Source organism: Equus przewalskii, chromosome 2 (genome assembly GCF_037783145.1).
Source record: "Equus przewalskii isolate Varuska chromosome 2, EquPr2, whole genome shotgun sequence".
NCBI classification, from domain to species: Eukaryota; Metazoa; Chordata; class Mammalia; order Perissodactyla; family Equidae; genus Equus; species Equus przewalskii.
In genome coordinates, this window is record NC_091832.1 from 7,684,414 (window position 1) to 7,702,092 (window position 17,679).

At 37.4% G+C, this 17,679-nt stretch overlaps 1 protein-coding gene across 7 annotated transcripts in view; it reads left to right on the top strand.

The window, feature by feature from the left end:
• EPS15 (epidermal growth factor receptor pathway substrate 15) overlaps positions 1–17,679 on the top strand; it is a 129,618-nt gene that overhangs the window by 60,740 nt on the left and 51,199 nt on the right. For all 7 annotated transcript variants that reach the window (XM_070609674.1, XM_070609676.1, XM_070609675.1 and 4 more), the window contains exon 12: positions 4,172–4,257. In XM_070609674.1, the coding sequence (XP_070465775.1) occupies positions 4,172–4,257 (86 nt within the window). The remainder of the gene's footprint in view (positions 1–4,171; positions 4,258–17,679) is intronic.

The following is a 17,679-nucleotide window of genomic DNA, read 5'->3' on the forward strand; positions in this document are numbered from 1 at the left end:
GGTCTTATTTTTCCCCTCCTGCGTTTGTGAATTAATTTTTATGAATAAGATGTAAAGTTTAAATGAAATGTATAAGAATTAAATTATTGTGTTTCATTTGATGGTTCATTCTTACTGAAAACAAATACAAATTTGAAAACAAAATCTAAGAGGTATGATTGCTTGGTACAATTTTAAGTAAAATAACTTTTAACCCCCCCCCCAAAAAAACATTATGTTGAGGAGAAATTCGTGTGGTTTTTGTCCTACAGGTGACTCTCTATTTCTGAGCATATGATTGAATTCCATATCTGAATGGCTAGAAGCAGGTTTTAGCTCCTTTCAGTTTCTGGCCAGCAGTGGGAATTTTCAAATTACATTGTTTTAGCCATGTTGTGCCTTGATTTTTGTCTCCTCATCTAGAAACCCTTCCTAGTATAGTGCATTAACAATATCTTGGCCTTAATAGAGCTTTAAAAAGACTTGCAGGGGCTGGCCCGGTGGCGGAGCGGTTAAGTTTGCACGTTCTGCTTCTCAGGGGCCCGGGGTTCGCCGGTTCGGATCCCGGGTGCAGACATGGCACCGCTTGGCACACCATGCTGTGGCAGGCATCCCACATATAAAGTAGGGGAAGATGGGCACGGATGTTAGCTCAGGGCCAGTCTTCCTCACCAAAAAGAGGAGGATTGGCAGTAGTTAGCTCAAGGCTAATCTTCCTCAAAAAAAGAAAAAAAGACTTGCATACTCCAGTGGCTATTTGCCTTTAAAAGTATATAGTTTGTATCTTTAAATCTCTTGTAACCTATAAGTAACCATTGCTGTGGTGCTTCCTCAGTTATATATAATAGGAGTTGTCAAATGTGTGGTGTGAGGAGAGCTCTCTTTACAATGTTAATAGAATACTTTGGATTTGCATTAATTTTGTCACATAGGTTAGAAAATCCCATTTTAACAAACTTAAAGTCAAAATTGGATTTTTTTCTAAGTCAGCTAAATGGAAATTTACAGCCACAGGGTATAGAAGTTACTTAATAAGAGTTTTTTATGCTTATTTTTAAATAAAATCAGTATTTATCTGTTTTGTGAATTTTTTGAAATTTTTGGTGATATAGGACATGGGTTCCCTAAGTTGGAGAAGGCTAAAAATGATGCCACCTAAAAAGATAAAGGTTACAAAATTGTATTTATGCCCTCTGCTGTAACTGTATCTCAGTTATGAGATGCCGTGTTGTTTCATCCTTTCTTTCACCTACGTAGACTAATTTTTTTCGCTTGTCGCCTTCACTGAGTCTTCCACCAACACAAATTGCAGATACGACAAAACTTTCTGAACAAATTGTGTGTTCATTTAAATCTCTGTAACGTTAGTACACTTTAAGTTGCATCCGCTATACCAACTTTTTAATATAATAGATTTGTCTGAAGTCCATTTACTAGAGCACAGACACCGTTGTCTGTCAGATATCAGTATTATTCATTAAAATGAGATTTTATCATTGTTGTCTTATCTATTAACCAAAGTTTTTAACCTTTAAAATTTGCTCTTGTTTTGTCTTTCAAATAATCTATTTTCTCTTTATAATCTGATTTTTTTAGAACTGCATTTTTTGCAGCTTTGGCTAATCCTTTTTTGATTGTCGCTTTCCTTTCTGTGGTTTTTCTAATTTGGACTATTTTTTCCATTCTGCAGCACTCTGCTTTTCAGTTTCTTAACTCTACTCTCTCAAGGTCAGAGCTTTACTTTATGCCTTTTTTAGCATTACAGTTTTTGGTTTACAAGATATATTTTGAAATTAGAGGTGTTTTATGCAGCAAAGTTGATGCAGAGAAGATACCTAAACAGCATGTTTTTGTCACGTCTGTCACTTGGTCCTTGTGTGCATTTTAACTTGCCTTCCCTAGCCTCTCTGATCCACTTAAAATCACCGAAGTGGAATTTTTGTTTAATGCACTAAACAGAGTGAGAGAAAATCTTTTGAAAGCAGGGAATCTGCTACATTTTTCTTCATATGCCCTCATACTTTATATACTGTTAGCTGAACTTTTTCCATGCTTCCTGGTTGCATGCCATTTTATTGCTTTAGAATGGGAGTTTAATTTTTGTGTCAGCAATTGAGGAGTGACACAAGCTGTACCAACTACAGTGCACTAATCTTCCTTCTAGTCATCTGTGGTATCACCTTATAACTTGTTTGAGGTTAAACTTATTTGTCTCACTCTTATTTGATGGTATTTTTAACATTGAAAGACTGTCAAATGTGAGTCGCTTTTTTTGAGTAAGAGTGACAGAAGAGGTGTGGAGTCATGAGTTTCTTGGTACGCTTGCACCTCTGATAGCAAATTTCTCAGTAACATTTAGGTGATGTAAGCTACTCTTAGTGAGACCAAGTGCTAATTTTTCATTTTCTTCACCTGCCAAACTGTCTGGCCAGACTTAGCTCAGAAGTCAAGTTTAGACAGAGTTAAAATCCTAGTGCATACCTGTCACATTCAGAAATCCGCTTTAAGACTTCTAAATTTAATTTAGGATGGTAGGTCTGTGTGTCATTGAAACACAGTAAAACAGTAAGAGGTATATTTGATACAAATCTGTAATTAATATAAAAATGAAAATAATATTAATTGATTCTTATTAGGTGAGTTTTGGTATTGATAGTCAAAAAACAAACAAAAACGAAACCCAACACCTCTGAGGACTAAATAGTTTAGCATAAAGAAGTATAGAAGGAATTATTTGCCAAATTTTATTCATGTACCTGTTTATCAAATTGGCTTTTAGAATAATGGTTTCATTTACCTAAATGGTCATGATATGCAAATGCCCTGGGGCATAGTTTGTAACAGCACTTGAATTTAATCAGAATTCTTCTGATCAATATCTCCTAATAGCTCCATTCAACTTTAATTAAGTCATCTAATCTGTTTCCTTAGCTTTAAAATGGGGTTAATAATAATATCTGCCCTACCTACAACCCAGTTTTCAGATTAGTTTTGAGAATATAAACAGGAGATGGGATATTGTGAACTTTAGGGTTTCTTCCTCTGTTGTACAAGTTGATGACACGTTAAGTTCATAGCAATATAAGTATTAATACTGTTTTATGTTCTGCTGTTAGGGTCCTCAGTGTATCTTAGTTGTACATGTTCAGGCCTCAGTTTTAACATTTTCTGATGGTGATTATTCTGTTATTTGTCAGTCTTGTTGTAGCATTGGGTGTAGTTCAAGTGTTTGAAGGAGCAGTTATCTTTTTGTCCTGACTTCAGCCAGCTATGTAAGGAATCAGCAGTGGTTCACAAAGGAGATTGAGACAGAGTGGAAGCAACTCACTGGGAGGCCATGCCTCTTTTAAGAGCAAATGCTGTTGAGGAAGTTAATTATAATAATATTACGTTTATAAAATATCATCAAGTTTGTTGAGTGGCTTCACATACAATATTTATTTCATTTAATTTTTAAAGTGGGCAGGGCAGAGATTATTCCCCTATTTTACAGTGAAGATCATGCAGCTAGTAAAATAGCAGAGTCCAGAATAAACCCAGCTAGATTTTGTAACCACAAGTACCATTCAGAGACCAACTGTGACACTTTCATTATTGAAAGAAAACCATGTATCAAGGCTGTTTCTTATATGGTGATATTAATACTTGCTATGGAACATGCTGAGCAGTTGGTTTTACTTTAAATAGAGCAGACACTTTGAGTATTTAAGTATTTAACAAAGTAAATATTTGTTGAGTTGAATAAAATCAACCACCATTATAGTTTTGAGATTCAACAAAAATTTGTGTACTTACTCAGTGCCAGATGATGCAAATACAAATAAATCACCATCCATTTCCCAAAGAAACTTGCACTTGAGTTCAGGAATTAGTTTATAAGCTTGATATCTGCTTTACTGATAGATTATGAACAGTCTAGGATCAAGTGATAAGGGCATTGGGATCGGAAGTGGTGGTACATATTGTAGAACAACTTTTAGAGAATTTAAGGGAAAATGTCTGAGTATCTAACTGTATGTTTGTGTGTATATAAATTGCACTAGATATGATTTTCTTAAGTGAATTAAAAGTGTTAGTACTACCATAAAATATGTAATACCCTGTATCCATGTAGTGTTTTTAAACATTTTTAATGCTTTGCCACATATAATATTATAGTAATAATGTATAATTGTGAACTTTTTGTTTTTAGAACATCATAGGATCAAGTCCTGTTGCAGATTTCTCTGCTATTAAGGAGCTAGATACCCTTAACAATGAAATAGTTGACCTACAGAGGTATGTATTGTACAGTTACAACTGATTATATAAATACACACACACACACTCTTTTCTTTTCTCATAAATATCTTGGTAAATGCTACTTTATTTGGTTAAGTACCATAGTTCTTGAATTGGGACTCAGTGTACCTTATTTCATCAAATCTAAGACAACTTTTAATTGCAGGATGCACTATTTTCTTATATACCACTATAAAAAGAAAAATTACTGCCATATAAACAATGGCATGCCATCAACTATAAGATACTATTTGATATCTACAGTGAAAAATGTGTATCTTGGAATTGAATGAAATGTAGTTTTCCTCCAACTTTAGATATTCAAATAAGATATTAGGAAAACATTATTATTTAATACATTTTATGGAAGGAGTGTTAAATGCAGATACCATGACAAGAGCTTTTATAAATTTGATCCTTACAAAAACGTTGTAGTTTTGAGATAGATGTTATACCTATTTTACAGGTAAGGAGTTAAGATACTTACAGAGGTTATTTTTCCTAAAGTCATACAAACCTGTCTGCAACAGAACTAATACCTGATCTCAAGACTGCTTGATTTGGAGTTGAATCTTCTTTCTTATACATAGGTACTGTGTGGAACAGACTTGAAAACAATTAGATTTAAATCTAAATGCAGCAGGTACTAGTAATATTTCCTTAATTCCCTTGTTCCCTGGAAGCTTTATGGTAATATTCATTATAAAAATGACCTCCTAGAATTACTTTTTAAAAAGTGAGACCATTTTTCCATCCATAGGGCATTGGATTTAAATATCACTTTCTATTTCCACAAACCTTTTTTTTTTTTTAGCTTCACAGCACTTTGAAGCAGATCATGGCTGATGCTCTATTTTACTGATGGTATTGAGACATAAGCATAAAAGGTTAAATGATTTATCTGGGCTGTATGGCAAGAACTTGGCAATGATCTTTCCACATCCATGAGACTACACTGAGATTGCTGTAGAGAAATTTAGTTATGATTGTTTCAGTTGCAAGAAGGAACTCAACCCAGGCTAACTTAAGTGAGAGTGAATTTATTGACTTGTGAAACTAAGACCTCTTAGAGGTAGAGATGGCTTAAGGCATAGCTTCATACTGGAGCTCAAATAATACACTCAATTCTCTTGCTCTCTCCATTTCTTGTTTCCACTTCCACTAGATTGTTCCATTCTTCGATAGACTTTCCCATTATGTTGTCAAGGGGGCTGTAGCACACCTAGCCTCATGTGCTTATAATTTCAAACCTAGTGGAGTGCCTTCTTTCTGGCAGTTCCAGGCTAAGCTGTAAGGTTCAATCTGACTGGACTGGCTTAGGACCATGCCTACCCCTGAAAAAATAAGTGGCCAGGGATGTATAGTTTATTAATTTATCATGAACTCTGTCGTGGGATTGGTTGAGGGGAGTGGAGGCGAGTAGTTTGCCACCAAGACCACATGGAGGAGGGGTATCCCCACATGAAGATTCTGCTGGAGAGAAGAATGAATTCTGGAGAGATAAATGTCTCCTGAAGTCAGTAGAGCTTCAGATCCACAGTAATTTCAGTGATTGGCCTTTGTATCATCTACCTCTTTGAACAATGTGACTTGACATTCTGTGAACTTAGTCTGGGCACCTTTAAAAAATATCATTGTTTAGTTTTGAGCATATCTTCTACTAAATTCTGCCAAATTCTTATTTTCTGCTCAAAATTGGTCTTTGCCTGTTACATGAAGCCTCTAATATTGGGATCCTAGAGAGTTAAAAAAAAAAAAAAACCCCAAAAAGTCCTTGGAGGTCATTTAGTCCAATTTCTTCCTTACTCTTGGAAAAAAAAAAAAATCAAATTCAAAGTCACATCAGCTCAGCAACAGTGCTAGCTGACACCCAAACCAGGAATATGAATTCTAGTTCTGCATTCTTTCTCTTATAGAAGTCTGCCTCTCATTAAGATTTAAAAATTTTTACTTTGGTTCAGGATAGGAGAAGTAAACATTTGATTACTGAGTCTATAATGGTGTGTAGACTTTCATTTTCATATGGTCCATAAATGGTCTGTTAACATTTTCGGTTGCCTTATGTGTAATGTACATTGAATACTAGCTAGATTTGAAAGTACTTGTCTTCTCTGCCTCTCAAACCTATGAAAATGGACACATACTCCAATATTCTAGGACTTGCTTGACTTCAACAGTAGTAATTTAGCATAGGAAAGGTTTTTGTAGTGAGAAGAGCATCATACATAAAAGGTTCTTGCTGGTGCAAACGTTTGTAATATTAGTTACTTTCACTAACTTCTAGTGACCATAATGTTAAATTGTACTAGTGGCAGTCCTGTATAGTGAATCACAGCTAACAACATAAAGTAGAACATATCTAATATTTTATGACTACCTGTCTTATTAAGAAAATCATAGAGAACCACAACCTTCTTAGATTTTAGATTGTAGTCACATTTTATAAATGTGTAATTCATTTGTACATGATTTGACATTTATGAAAGTATTTTCCCTAGGCTTTTATTTTAGGTGAGATCTACAGTGTAGGCAGACTTCCATCATCTGTCAACTCCAGTAATGTCATAATAAGACTCATCTACTCATGCTAAAATTATAGTTGTTAAAATTCACTTTTGTAAATGATTATATTAGATCACTATCACCAAATCTTCAAGATATTACATTATAAACCTTGGCTTTTGTTATTGTGAATAACAGTTTTTTCCTGTGTAAGGGTACCGCTCTTCAGCCTTTATATCTTTTATTAATATATCAAGATGTGATGGGCATAACTACAAACAGGAAAAAAGAATTTAAACAGATTTTGTTTGTGGCTTTTACTGAGTTGTTATTGGACAGAAGATTAGCCCCTTCTTGGTTGGTTTTCAGAGGAAGATACTTAATTTTGGTTGAGGGACCAAACCTGTAAATAAATAACATACATAATATGGAATTATAATGAGTATAATGAATACGATGCTTTACCAGATTTGTTTTTCCCTCATTGATGATGATTATAGTACATACTGGTAAAAATTTGGAAAATGCTGAAAAGCACGATGAAGAAAGGAGTATGTTTCTTAGAATAATATTTTGCTCTGAGTATTGAAAATCAATGGAGATACAGAAAGCTATATATAACCTCGATTTTTCTTGGTAAAGAATATTCTTTTTTTTTTTTTTTTTTTTAAAGATTTTATTTTTTCCTTTTTCTCCCCAAAGCCCCCCGGTACATAGTTGTGTATTCTTCGTTGTAGGTTCCTCTAGTTGTGGCATGTGGGACGCTGCCTCAGCGTGGTCTGACGAGCAGTGCCATGTCCGCGCCCAGGATTCGAACCGACGAAACACTGGGCTGCCTGCAGCGGAGCGCGCGAACTTAACCACTCGGCCATGGGGCCAGCCCCCTAAAGAATATTCTTATTGGTCAGAAAATGAGACATTGTTTTCATCTCTAGTTCACCAAATTGTTTCTAGTCGAAAATATAAGACACTGAGAGCTTGAGGCAGGATACCTTTTTGTCTTTCGTTTTTGCTAAGGAAGATTCCCCCTGAGCTAATATCTCTTGCCAATCTTCCTCCTTTTGCTTGAGGAACATTTGCCCTGAGCTAACATCTGTGCCAGTCTTGCTCTATTTTATATGTGGGTCGCCACCACAGCATGGCTTGGTGTGTGGCGTAGGTCCGCGCCCAAGAACCGAACCCAGGCTGCTGAAGCGGAGTGCACTAAACTCAACCACTAGGCCATGGGGCTGGCCCCTCATTTTTTTCTTTATATGATTACTGCAACATTTGCTATATAGGGATTTAATTATATTGATCAGATTAAATTAGTATGATTTTTTAACCTAAGGAAGTTCAATGGTTGTGTATAATAATCTTATCAAATACCTGGATCTCTCACCTGAGCTCAAGACCTATATTTTTCATTGTCTGCTAGTGTTTCAGCTGAATGTCCGGTTGGACATGACTTTCTAATCTTCTGCTGATCACTATCCTTGTCTCTCTTTTATTTCCCTTTCTCAGTGACGTCACCATCTAGTCACTCAAGCTAGAAGTCTGAGATTTTTCTTTGTCTCATCTTTATTCTTTTATCTTTGAAATGTTTCTTGCAATCATTCCTACCTTCCCATCTCCTTTGCCTGATCAACTTCTCATCCTTCAGATCTCACCTTAGACATCATTTCCTCTAGAAGAGTAAGCCTTCTCTGACTGCTTCCCTCCCAACTCCCGTATCTGTCAAATCTTATTTAAGAGCCTATCTTACATAGTTTTTTTCCCCCCTCCCCAAAGCCCTAGTACATAGTTGTATATTCTAGTAAGTTTTTCTCGTTCTTTTTTGTGAGCCACTGCCACAGCATGGCAACTGACAGACGAGTGGTATGGTTCCATGCCCAGGAACTGAGCCCAGGCTGCTATAGTGGAGTGTGCTGAACTTTAACCACTAGGCCATCAGGGCTGGCTCCATAGCTTTTATATTTACAATTGTCATAGCATTTATCAGATTTTGCTATAATTGTCTATTTTACTTGGATCTCTCACTAGACTATGTACTTCTTAAAGATTTTTTTTTTTCATTTTTCTCCCAAAGCCCCCTGGTACATAGTTGTATGTTTTTCAGTTGTGGGTCCTTCTAGTTGTGGCATGTGGGATGCCGCTTCAGCATGGCTTGATGAGTGGTGCCATGTCCACGCCTAGGATCCGAACTGGTGAAACCCTGGGCTGCTGAAGCAGAGCATGCCAAGTTAACCAATCGGCCGGGGAGCTGGGCCCTAGACTATGTACTTCTTAAGCATAGGGACTGTTTGTTTGTTCACTGTTGTATCCCTAGGGCTTAGCTTACATAATAGATGAGAAAATAGTTTGTTCAGTATTGTGGAAATCTATCCTGTCTGTTCTACCATTTCTGTCTTAGTGTTAGTCTGTATCTCTTATCTGGCTATTACCTCCTAATTGACTCTCTCCTTCTTTCCTTTGGACCATCCTACCCCTAACTGCTGTATAAAATACAACTCAGATCCCTTAGTGACTCCTCATCCCCAGCTGGATCCAGTTTACTTTTCTGAGTATGGTGTAAAGCCTCTTCCTTTGCGATGTTCCCTTGGCATCCTGACTATTCTTTGGCCTTAGGCACCTCCCACAGTAAAGTAGAACCATCTCCCAATGGGACACCGTAAAGCTCCTTGAGAGCAGACGCTGTTTGCTCTTGTCCTCTCAGTGTTCGGCAGAGTGCTCTAAGCTACCATTTCAGTTTCATCCCTCTTCTCCAGCCGTATGGTGGCTGGGCTTATTACCTCTCACCCCAGCATGCCACCACTCTTTTATTCCTCTATTCTTGTTGTTCTGCTTTGCCTGAGCACACCTTTTTACCTTGTAAACTTTTACTCATGCTTCAAGGCCCAGCTTAAATATCATCTCCTTTGTCAAACATTCCCTGAAACCTTAATTGCTAGTTGCACTTTCCTTTCTGCTTCTAGCAAGTTTATTCCTTTATAATAGTATTCACCACATTTTATGTGATCTATTTTTTATTTTTAATTTTTTTTGTGAGGAAGATTGGCCCTGAGCTAACATCTGTTGCCAGTCTTCCTCTTTCTTGCTTGAGGTGGATTGTTGCTGAGCTAACATCTGTGCCAGTCTTCCTCTATTTTGTATGTGGGACGCTGTGACAACGTGGCTTGATGAGCAGTGTGTAGGGCCACGTCTGAGATCTGAACCCATGAACCCTGGGCCTCCAAAGCAGAGTGAGCAAACTTCACCACCACGCCGCCGAGCCAGCCCCTCTTTTTTATATATATATCATTTTAAATTTTGTTATTTGAACACCTCCAGGGCAGGAGCTATGTCTTATTCACTTGGACAGATCTAGAAATAAATGCACACAAGTGCCTGACACCACAGAATCTTGGTATAGGTTAGTTGGTTGAATGAATGAATCAAAGTATGTTACAAATATTAGAATATTTCCACACTTAAATCCTACAAAGTTTATGGCAGACTAGAAGCCGTAAGTTAAATGATGAAACAAGGCAAATGATCTTCTGAATACTAGCTCATTTTGAAGACCATAGAAGATGATTTTGTAGACAGAAAGATTTTTAATCCTCACAGGGACATTAAAGTTACTGGGCTGATTTTTCCTATTTTGCTGACCTGTTTTTGTGTCAGGGATTTTCTTTGAGAATATGATGAAGGCTGTTAGCCTCTGCTCCCGGATAGAAAGAACACATGTATCCATGTGCACCATTTTGCATTTATTTCAGGAGTTCCCAGACCCTTAAAAACTATCCATGGACCCATTTTTAAGAAGCCTTGCTCTGAAAGTAAAGTGGCTCAAATAGAGAAGTTCTTGGCAGTGAAAAGGCAAAAAATACTGAGAAGTTGCTTCGGTCACTTAGATAGTTTGGTGGTGGTGGATTATGCTGAGGCAGGAGTTGATATTTATTTGTCTTCTACTAGCTCATACTTCCTTCCTGTCTCTGTCCTTTTAGCAAGAACATCAGGAAGTAAACCTATATCCTGTCAGGCCAGTTTGTTATCCTGGTCTTGGGCCAGTAAACAGGATAGATAATTATAATAATAGTTACTAGATGTTGTGCTGTGCCTGCTTTGTATAAATCGTCATTGTCTTCACCATCATCATCCCCACCACCCAGCCCAGCACTTAGAGCACAGCATTTACTGAATAGGTGCTCATCAAACATTGGTTGGAGTAGCTGAAGAACACTTTCTCTAGTTGAAGAGAGACTAGAACGGTGTAGCCAGGTAGCCAGAATCTGTAGATCTCTACTAAATTATATTTAAGAAGTGATTTTTATAAAAGTACTTGACAGTGTTAGCATATCGTTTGAATTTTTTAAAAGTTTATTTTTTATTTAGTTCAGTTCAAGTACTATTAGAAATCATCATCTCTAGCTCTGGAGAGAGCATTGCTTATAGTGGTGAATCTGGAACTCTTTTTCTTTTATAATCCAACTTGATCTGTTTCTTGCCCTGTAAAGATCTGTGATACTGATAGTAGAAACTCTCAGTTGTGACTACCTCAAGAACGGTGTTACTGATTGAGTAATTAAAGCTCTAGGTTGGAGTGTGTGTTTGTTTGGTAGTAAGGAGATATCTTAATTCATTTTCACATAAAGTGCATGTGTCGCCATTTAAAACCTGTTTAGGGAGACTTCCCTTATTTGAAACCCTCCTTGCTACAGTCTGAGTCTGCATTGTCTAATACAGAAGCCATTAGCCACATGTGGCTATTGAGCATTTGAAACACAGTTAATCCAAATTAAGATATACTGTTAGTATAAAGTATACTGGATTTCAGAAAAAGAATGTGGATATTTTGGATTAAATAAAACGTATTAAAATAAATTTCACTTGTTTCTTTTTACTTTTTAATATATAGCTGTTAGATCATGTAAAATTACTATGTGGCTTGCATTGTATTTCTGTTGGACCACCTTGGTCTGAATCAATTGTATTCTGTAAAAATTGTTTCATTTGCTTGCATTATTTTGTAGCACTGGTAGCTCATTAGGAGGCACTTGCCTCTTTTAAGAGAGCAGTGATTTTTTTGTGTGTGTGTATGTGAGGAAGATTTGCCCTGAGCTAACATCTGTTGCCAAGCCTCTTCTTTTTTGGTTTGAGGAAGATTAGCCCTGCACTAACATCTGTGCCAGTCTTCCTCTACGTTGTATGTGGGATGCCTCCACAGCATGGCTAGTCAGTGGAGTAGGTCCACACCTGGGATCCGAACCTGTGAACTGGGCCACCAAAGCAGAGTGTGCGGAACTTTAACCACTTAGCCATGGGGCAGGCCCCAAGAAAGCAGTAATTTTTAAGATGTGTTATAGTATATCTTTGGGAGACAAAAATAGCTACAAAGAAATTTCACTGCTTAAAGGATTTAGGAGTCTCTACCAACATATTTAAGTCCTAAGTGCCATCATTCTGGATACTGGATCACAACTTTTCAAAAAGCCAGTAAATCTTGTACTTTTGTACAAGTAAATAGTATAATGGTAATAGTATAGCTGACATTTGTTAAGCACTTATTGTGTGCTAGGCATTGTGCTCAGGTCTTTCTAGATGTAATATAAATTAGTCCTCCCCATCAACTTTATTATCCCTATTTTATAATTATGAAAACTAAGAGGGCTGGCCTGGTGGCACAGTGGTTAAGTGCACACGTTCCACTTTGGCGGCCTGGGGTTCACCAGTTTGGATCCTGGGTGCAGACATGGCACTGCTTGGCAAGCTATGCTGTGGTAGGTGTCCCACATATAAAGTAGAGGAAGATGGGCATGGATGTTAGCTCAGGGCCAGTCTTCCTTGGCAAAAAGAGGATTGGCAGCAGATGTTAGCTCAGAGCTAGTCTTCCTCAAAAAAAAAAAAAAAAAGAGAGAAGAAAACTAAGGCCTAGTTTTAAATTTCTTTTCTTTTTAGTTTTTTCATCTTATTTTGTGCTGCTAGGTAAGTAGAAAAAATTAATTATTTGGGGTTTGCAAAATAAACTTTTATTTCCCTCTTGAAAGAATGAACATATAATTTTGGATCCTGCCACTGACAGGGCAGTGGTCATGTGAGCCACACCCCAAATTTTGAGTTTTTACTGATTCCAGTTAGGCTCTCTTTCTTTCTTTCTTTCTTTTTTTTTAGGTGAGGAAGATTTACCCTGAGCTAACATCCATTGCTAATCCTCCTCTTTTCTTTTTTCTTCTTTGCTTGAGGAAGATTAGCCCTGAGCTAACATCTGTGCCAATCTTCCTCTACTTTATATGTGGGATGCCTATACAGCATGGCTGATGAGTGGAGTACATCTGTACCCGGGATCCGAACCTGTGAACCCTGGGCTGCCAAAGCAGAGTGTGAGGAACTTTTAACCACTACTCACCCATGGGCTGGCACCCCAGGCCGTCTTTTTGATGATTTATGCCCATGAATATATTTTCTGACTTATTTTTCAAAAATAAAACTTAGTAGAACAGGACTAAGAAGTTTAGTTATTCCCATAGTACCGTAGGCACTTAAACTTTTATGGCATTTATCTTACGGTTTTACAATTAATGGCTATGTTTGTTTTTCCAGCAAATTATAAGTAGGAGCCCAACTTTAATTTTGTTTGGCATATAGTAGATATTCAATAGCTATTTGTTGAAAGAATGAAATACACAGTCATATAGAGATTATATAATTAAGGCATCTTTTAGAGAAAAACTTAAGGTACAAATCAGTATCTTTACTTTCAAACTTTAAGTTTTTATCAACTCAACAAGAATTCTTAGAATGAAAGACCATCTGACTTTCAGATGGTTTGAATTACAAGGCAAGGCTTTCTCATCAACTGTCTATAGTTGTTACTCTAATCTAGCTCAAGACTTTTGACAGTTCCTACGATAAGCAGAGTCAGAGTGTTTTATTGCCTTTCCAGCAGTTGTCATCAGCTTTCTGAGGAATAAGGGCCTCTGCTTCCTTCTGCTTCCACAGAGCAGAAGCCAGCAGAGAAGGAAGAGTCATGTTGCTAAATAATGCCATTCAGAGTTCCGAAAAGCACAGCTCAGAAACCTTTAGGGACTCCCATTGCCTGCATATTAAAAGTCTATATTTCTTTACCTAGTACGGAAGTTTGTTTGTAATCTTACCCTGCTCTACCATTCCAACTTTTTTTAACACACATGAACCCTCCATCCTAGATAAATTAGCCTACAGAATTTTCTCACCTCTCTGCTTTTTTCTTTTTCATTGATTTTTTTATTTTGGTAAAATATACATAGCATAAAGTTTACCATTTTAGCCATTTTAAGTGTATATTTCAGTGGCATTAAGTGCATTCACGTTATTGTGCAGTTGTTACCACTTTTCATCTCCAGAACTTTATCATCCCAAATTGAGTGATTTATTTGGACTTGATATCAACTTAACTTTAATCACATGCAAAATTCTACCCTTTGAGCTCTGTCCTCCCACTTTGTTATTGATGTCGTAAATTACATCTTTATACATTGTATATGCACTAATAGAGATTTGTAGCTATGTGTATGCATTTGTCTTTTTTTTTTTTCGAAGATTAGCCCTGAGCCAACATCTGCTGCCAATCCTCCTCTTTTTGCTGAGGAAGACTGGCCCTGAGCTCACGTCTGTGCCCATCTTGGGCACAGCCGCAGCATGGCTTGATAAGCAGTGCATAGGTCCACACCAGAGATCCAAACCAGTGAACCCCAGGCCACTGAAGTGAAGCATGTGAACTTAACCACTGTGCCACCAGGCCAGCCCCGTGTTTGTCTTTTAAATCCTATAGAAAATATAAATGGGAGTCGCAACCCAAAATTACAATAATACTGAGGTTTTTCCCCCTGTGTATTTACCTTCTCTAGAAGTCTTTATATCGCTTCAAGTTACTGTCTAATAGCATCCTTTCAGTTCAACCTGAAGGATTCCCTTTACCAGTTCTTGTAGCACAAGTCTAATGGTAATAAAGTCCCTCAGCTTTTGTTTATCTGGGAATATCTTAATTTCCTCCTCATTTCTGAAGGACAGTTTTGCCAGAATATTTTCAGTTGACAATTTTGTTCTTTCAGCACTTTAAATATATCATCCCATTGCCTTCTTGCCTTAAAGATTTCTCCTGAGAAATCCAGATAATCTTATTAAGGATCCCTTGTATGTATGAGACAAGTTCTTCTTTTCTTTTTTTTTTGAGGAAGATTAGCCCTGAGCTAACTACTGCCTATCCTCCTCTTTTTGCTGAGGAAGACTGGCCCTGAGCTAACATCCGTGCCCATCTTCCTCTATTTTATATGTGGGACGCCAACCACAGCGTGGCTTTTCCCAAGTGGTGCCATGTCCGCACCTGGGATCCGAACTGGCGAACCCTGGGCTGCTGAGAAGCAAAACGTGCATACTTAACCGCTGCGCCACTGGGCAGGCCTCAGACAAGTTCTGTTCTTACTGCTTTCAAGATTCTTTCTGTCTTTGGCTTTGAAAAGTTTGATTATCATGTGTCTCAGTGTGGATCTCTTTGGGTTTTCCTGCTTGGAGTTCATTGAGCTTCTTGCAGTGTAGATTTGTGTAATTTGTCAAATTTGGGAAATTTTCTTAGTCTACCTCTTAGTCTTCCATTTTGCTGACATCCTCTGTGCTTTCTTGCGTAAGCTCTCCCTCGCATTTGAAATGCCATTTTTTTACCCAACATTCATTGTTTCCTGCAAGGCTTAGCTCAAGTCTCACCTCCTCACAAACATTCCCACAGCATGGCTTGATGAGCAGTGTGTAGGTCCACGCGCAGGATCCGAACCTGTGAAGCCAGGCTGCCAAAGCAGAGCGTGCGAACTTAGCCGCTATGCCAGCAGGCCAGCCCCCCATAATTCCTTTTAAAAAATTACTCTATCAGTGTTATTTACAATTCTAAGCAATGTCAATATTGTGAGTAAAAGTGCACCACACCATAGGCTCAAAGCCTGCTTTTTCGTAATTACATGACTTCTTGTACATTTCACCCTGCACATCTTAAGACAGTAGAGAGATTAGTTAGCATCTGCCTAATGAAAAACAAGACTGAGACTTTGAAAGGTTGTGTGACCTAATCAGATTCAGAAAAACTATTTCATGGCAGAGCCAGATTAGAACCCAGGTCTCTGGCTTTAGTCCCATTTTCTTGCTCTCCCTAAGACACATCTGCCTTACTGAAGACTACATAATAAGAATTGCATGCTTTTCTTTGTTGGCTTGTTAGAGAGATTTATTGGCAGTTAAGCTGCTTAATAAGAGCATCCTTTGGGTTAAATGTGCCCAAAAGAATTTTTATAAATAAGTTTCAGGACTGAAAAATATGCCTTTGTGAATTTCACAACTTTCTCAGATTCCAGCTAGTTTCTAGTGTTTATTATTTTCTGGTTGGAAAATAATAAATGCTTATGTTTAGAAAAAAAGACATAAAACTGTATATCTGGGAAGGACTTTAAAGGTGACTTAATCTTGTTTCTCTAACAACGTTAGTGTTATATCAAAATTAAGACAGACTGCTCATTCCTTTTTTCCCATAAACAGAGCCTTGGAAGGAAGTGAGTTGCATGGACTCAGGTCTGAGCCTGACTGCCCTTGTGAATAGCTTTTGACTACTTCATAGTAGGTTTATGCAGTTATCAAATTTAGGCTTCTGAAAGCATGGCTGGGGCTTTGCTTTCCTTGCTGATTCAGATACAAGGATCCACAGAGCAGTCAGCCTTTGGAACACCAGGGAGCTCTATCCCGGGCCCTTCTTGATGGCTTTGTATTTCTCAGAATGTGCCAGCATCTTGGGAGTGAATAGGGCCAAGAAGATAGTCTAAGATAGAGGGTGTGTGGAATATTTCTTTTTCCTTTTCTAGGCATTACTAAGGTGAAGACAGTAGCTTTTTCTCATATCCATTTTGCTTTGGGCAAAATCCTTACACAGCTATTTTTGAAATATATCTTATGTCTGTCTTATCCACATATATTGGTGGGCTCCTTAGGAAACTACATCTAATTATTATTTTTTGTTGTGGTATGGAATCTGGAAAGAATTAAGTTTTTAAGTTACTAATGTTAAACAGAGTGCTTTGTATAGTTATGCATCTATCACCTTTAGAAAAATATATGTGTTAGTTGAAAAAGAGGAGAATGTAAGAAATATGGACAAGCATCCTTAGTGCATGTCAATGTGTGTTTAGATACTTTTACTTGCCTGAAATGAGAAGGATAGCTATAGAGGTTAAGAGTCTCTGAAATATCACAGAACAACAATTTGGTGTTTCTGAAGTTTAATCTAAATTACTGAGAAAATTATTTGATTTTCAGTCTGATTATAGGATAAATTTTCAATTGTAATGTTTTTTATAGAAAATAATATAACATCATTTTATTTATTTTTTTAAGTTTTCTGTTTAGTACTGTATGTTATGCTGCTTGGTTTTGGTAATAAAAGGAATTCTTATGAGGTCAGAATTTTACTAGATGAAAGTGGATCAAAAATTCAATTTAATTGATCTTAATACTAAGAGAAATTAATGCCTAAAGATTCCTATATTTTATTTAGTTGGCAGTGATCTTCAGAATATGTTTGGGGACATCTCCACTGCTCCCCACCCCTCAAACACACAAAATTACGAAGAGCAATTTATACTTTCTAAGCTTCCTCCATTTTGCCCGATCATAGACTGGGTTTCCTGGTTAGAGCTGAGAATCCTTTGTAATCTGTTTTCCTTTTTTACCAAGTGAGCTTCCTTCTTTTGCTCTCCCGTTCTTCAGTCTTGGCTTCGTTAAGTCAGGTCGCTGCCTTCTTGCAGCCCTGTTTTCCTACACGCACACTTGCTCTTCTGAGCAGACACTGTCGGTAACAGCAGTTCACAGTGGAGCAGAAAGGATTGAATACAAACATGTACGTTAGTGTGTGCAGTGCTGATCTATGATACCGTCTAAGGTTTT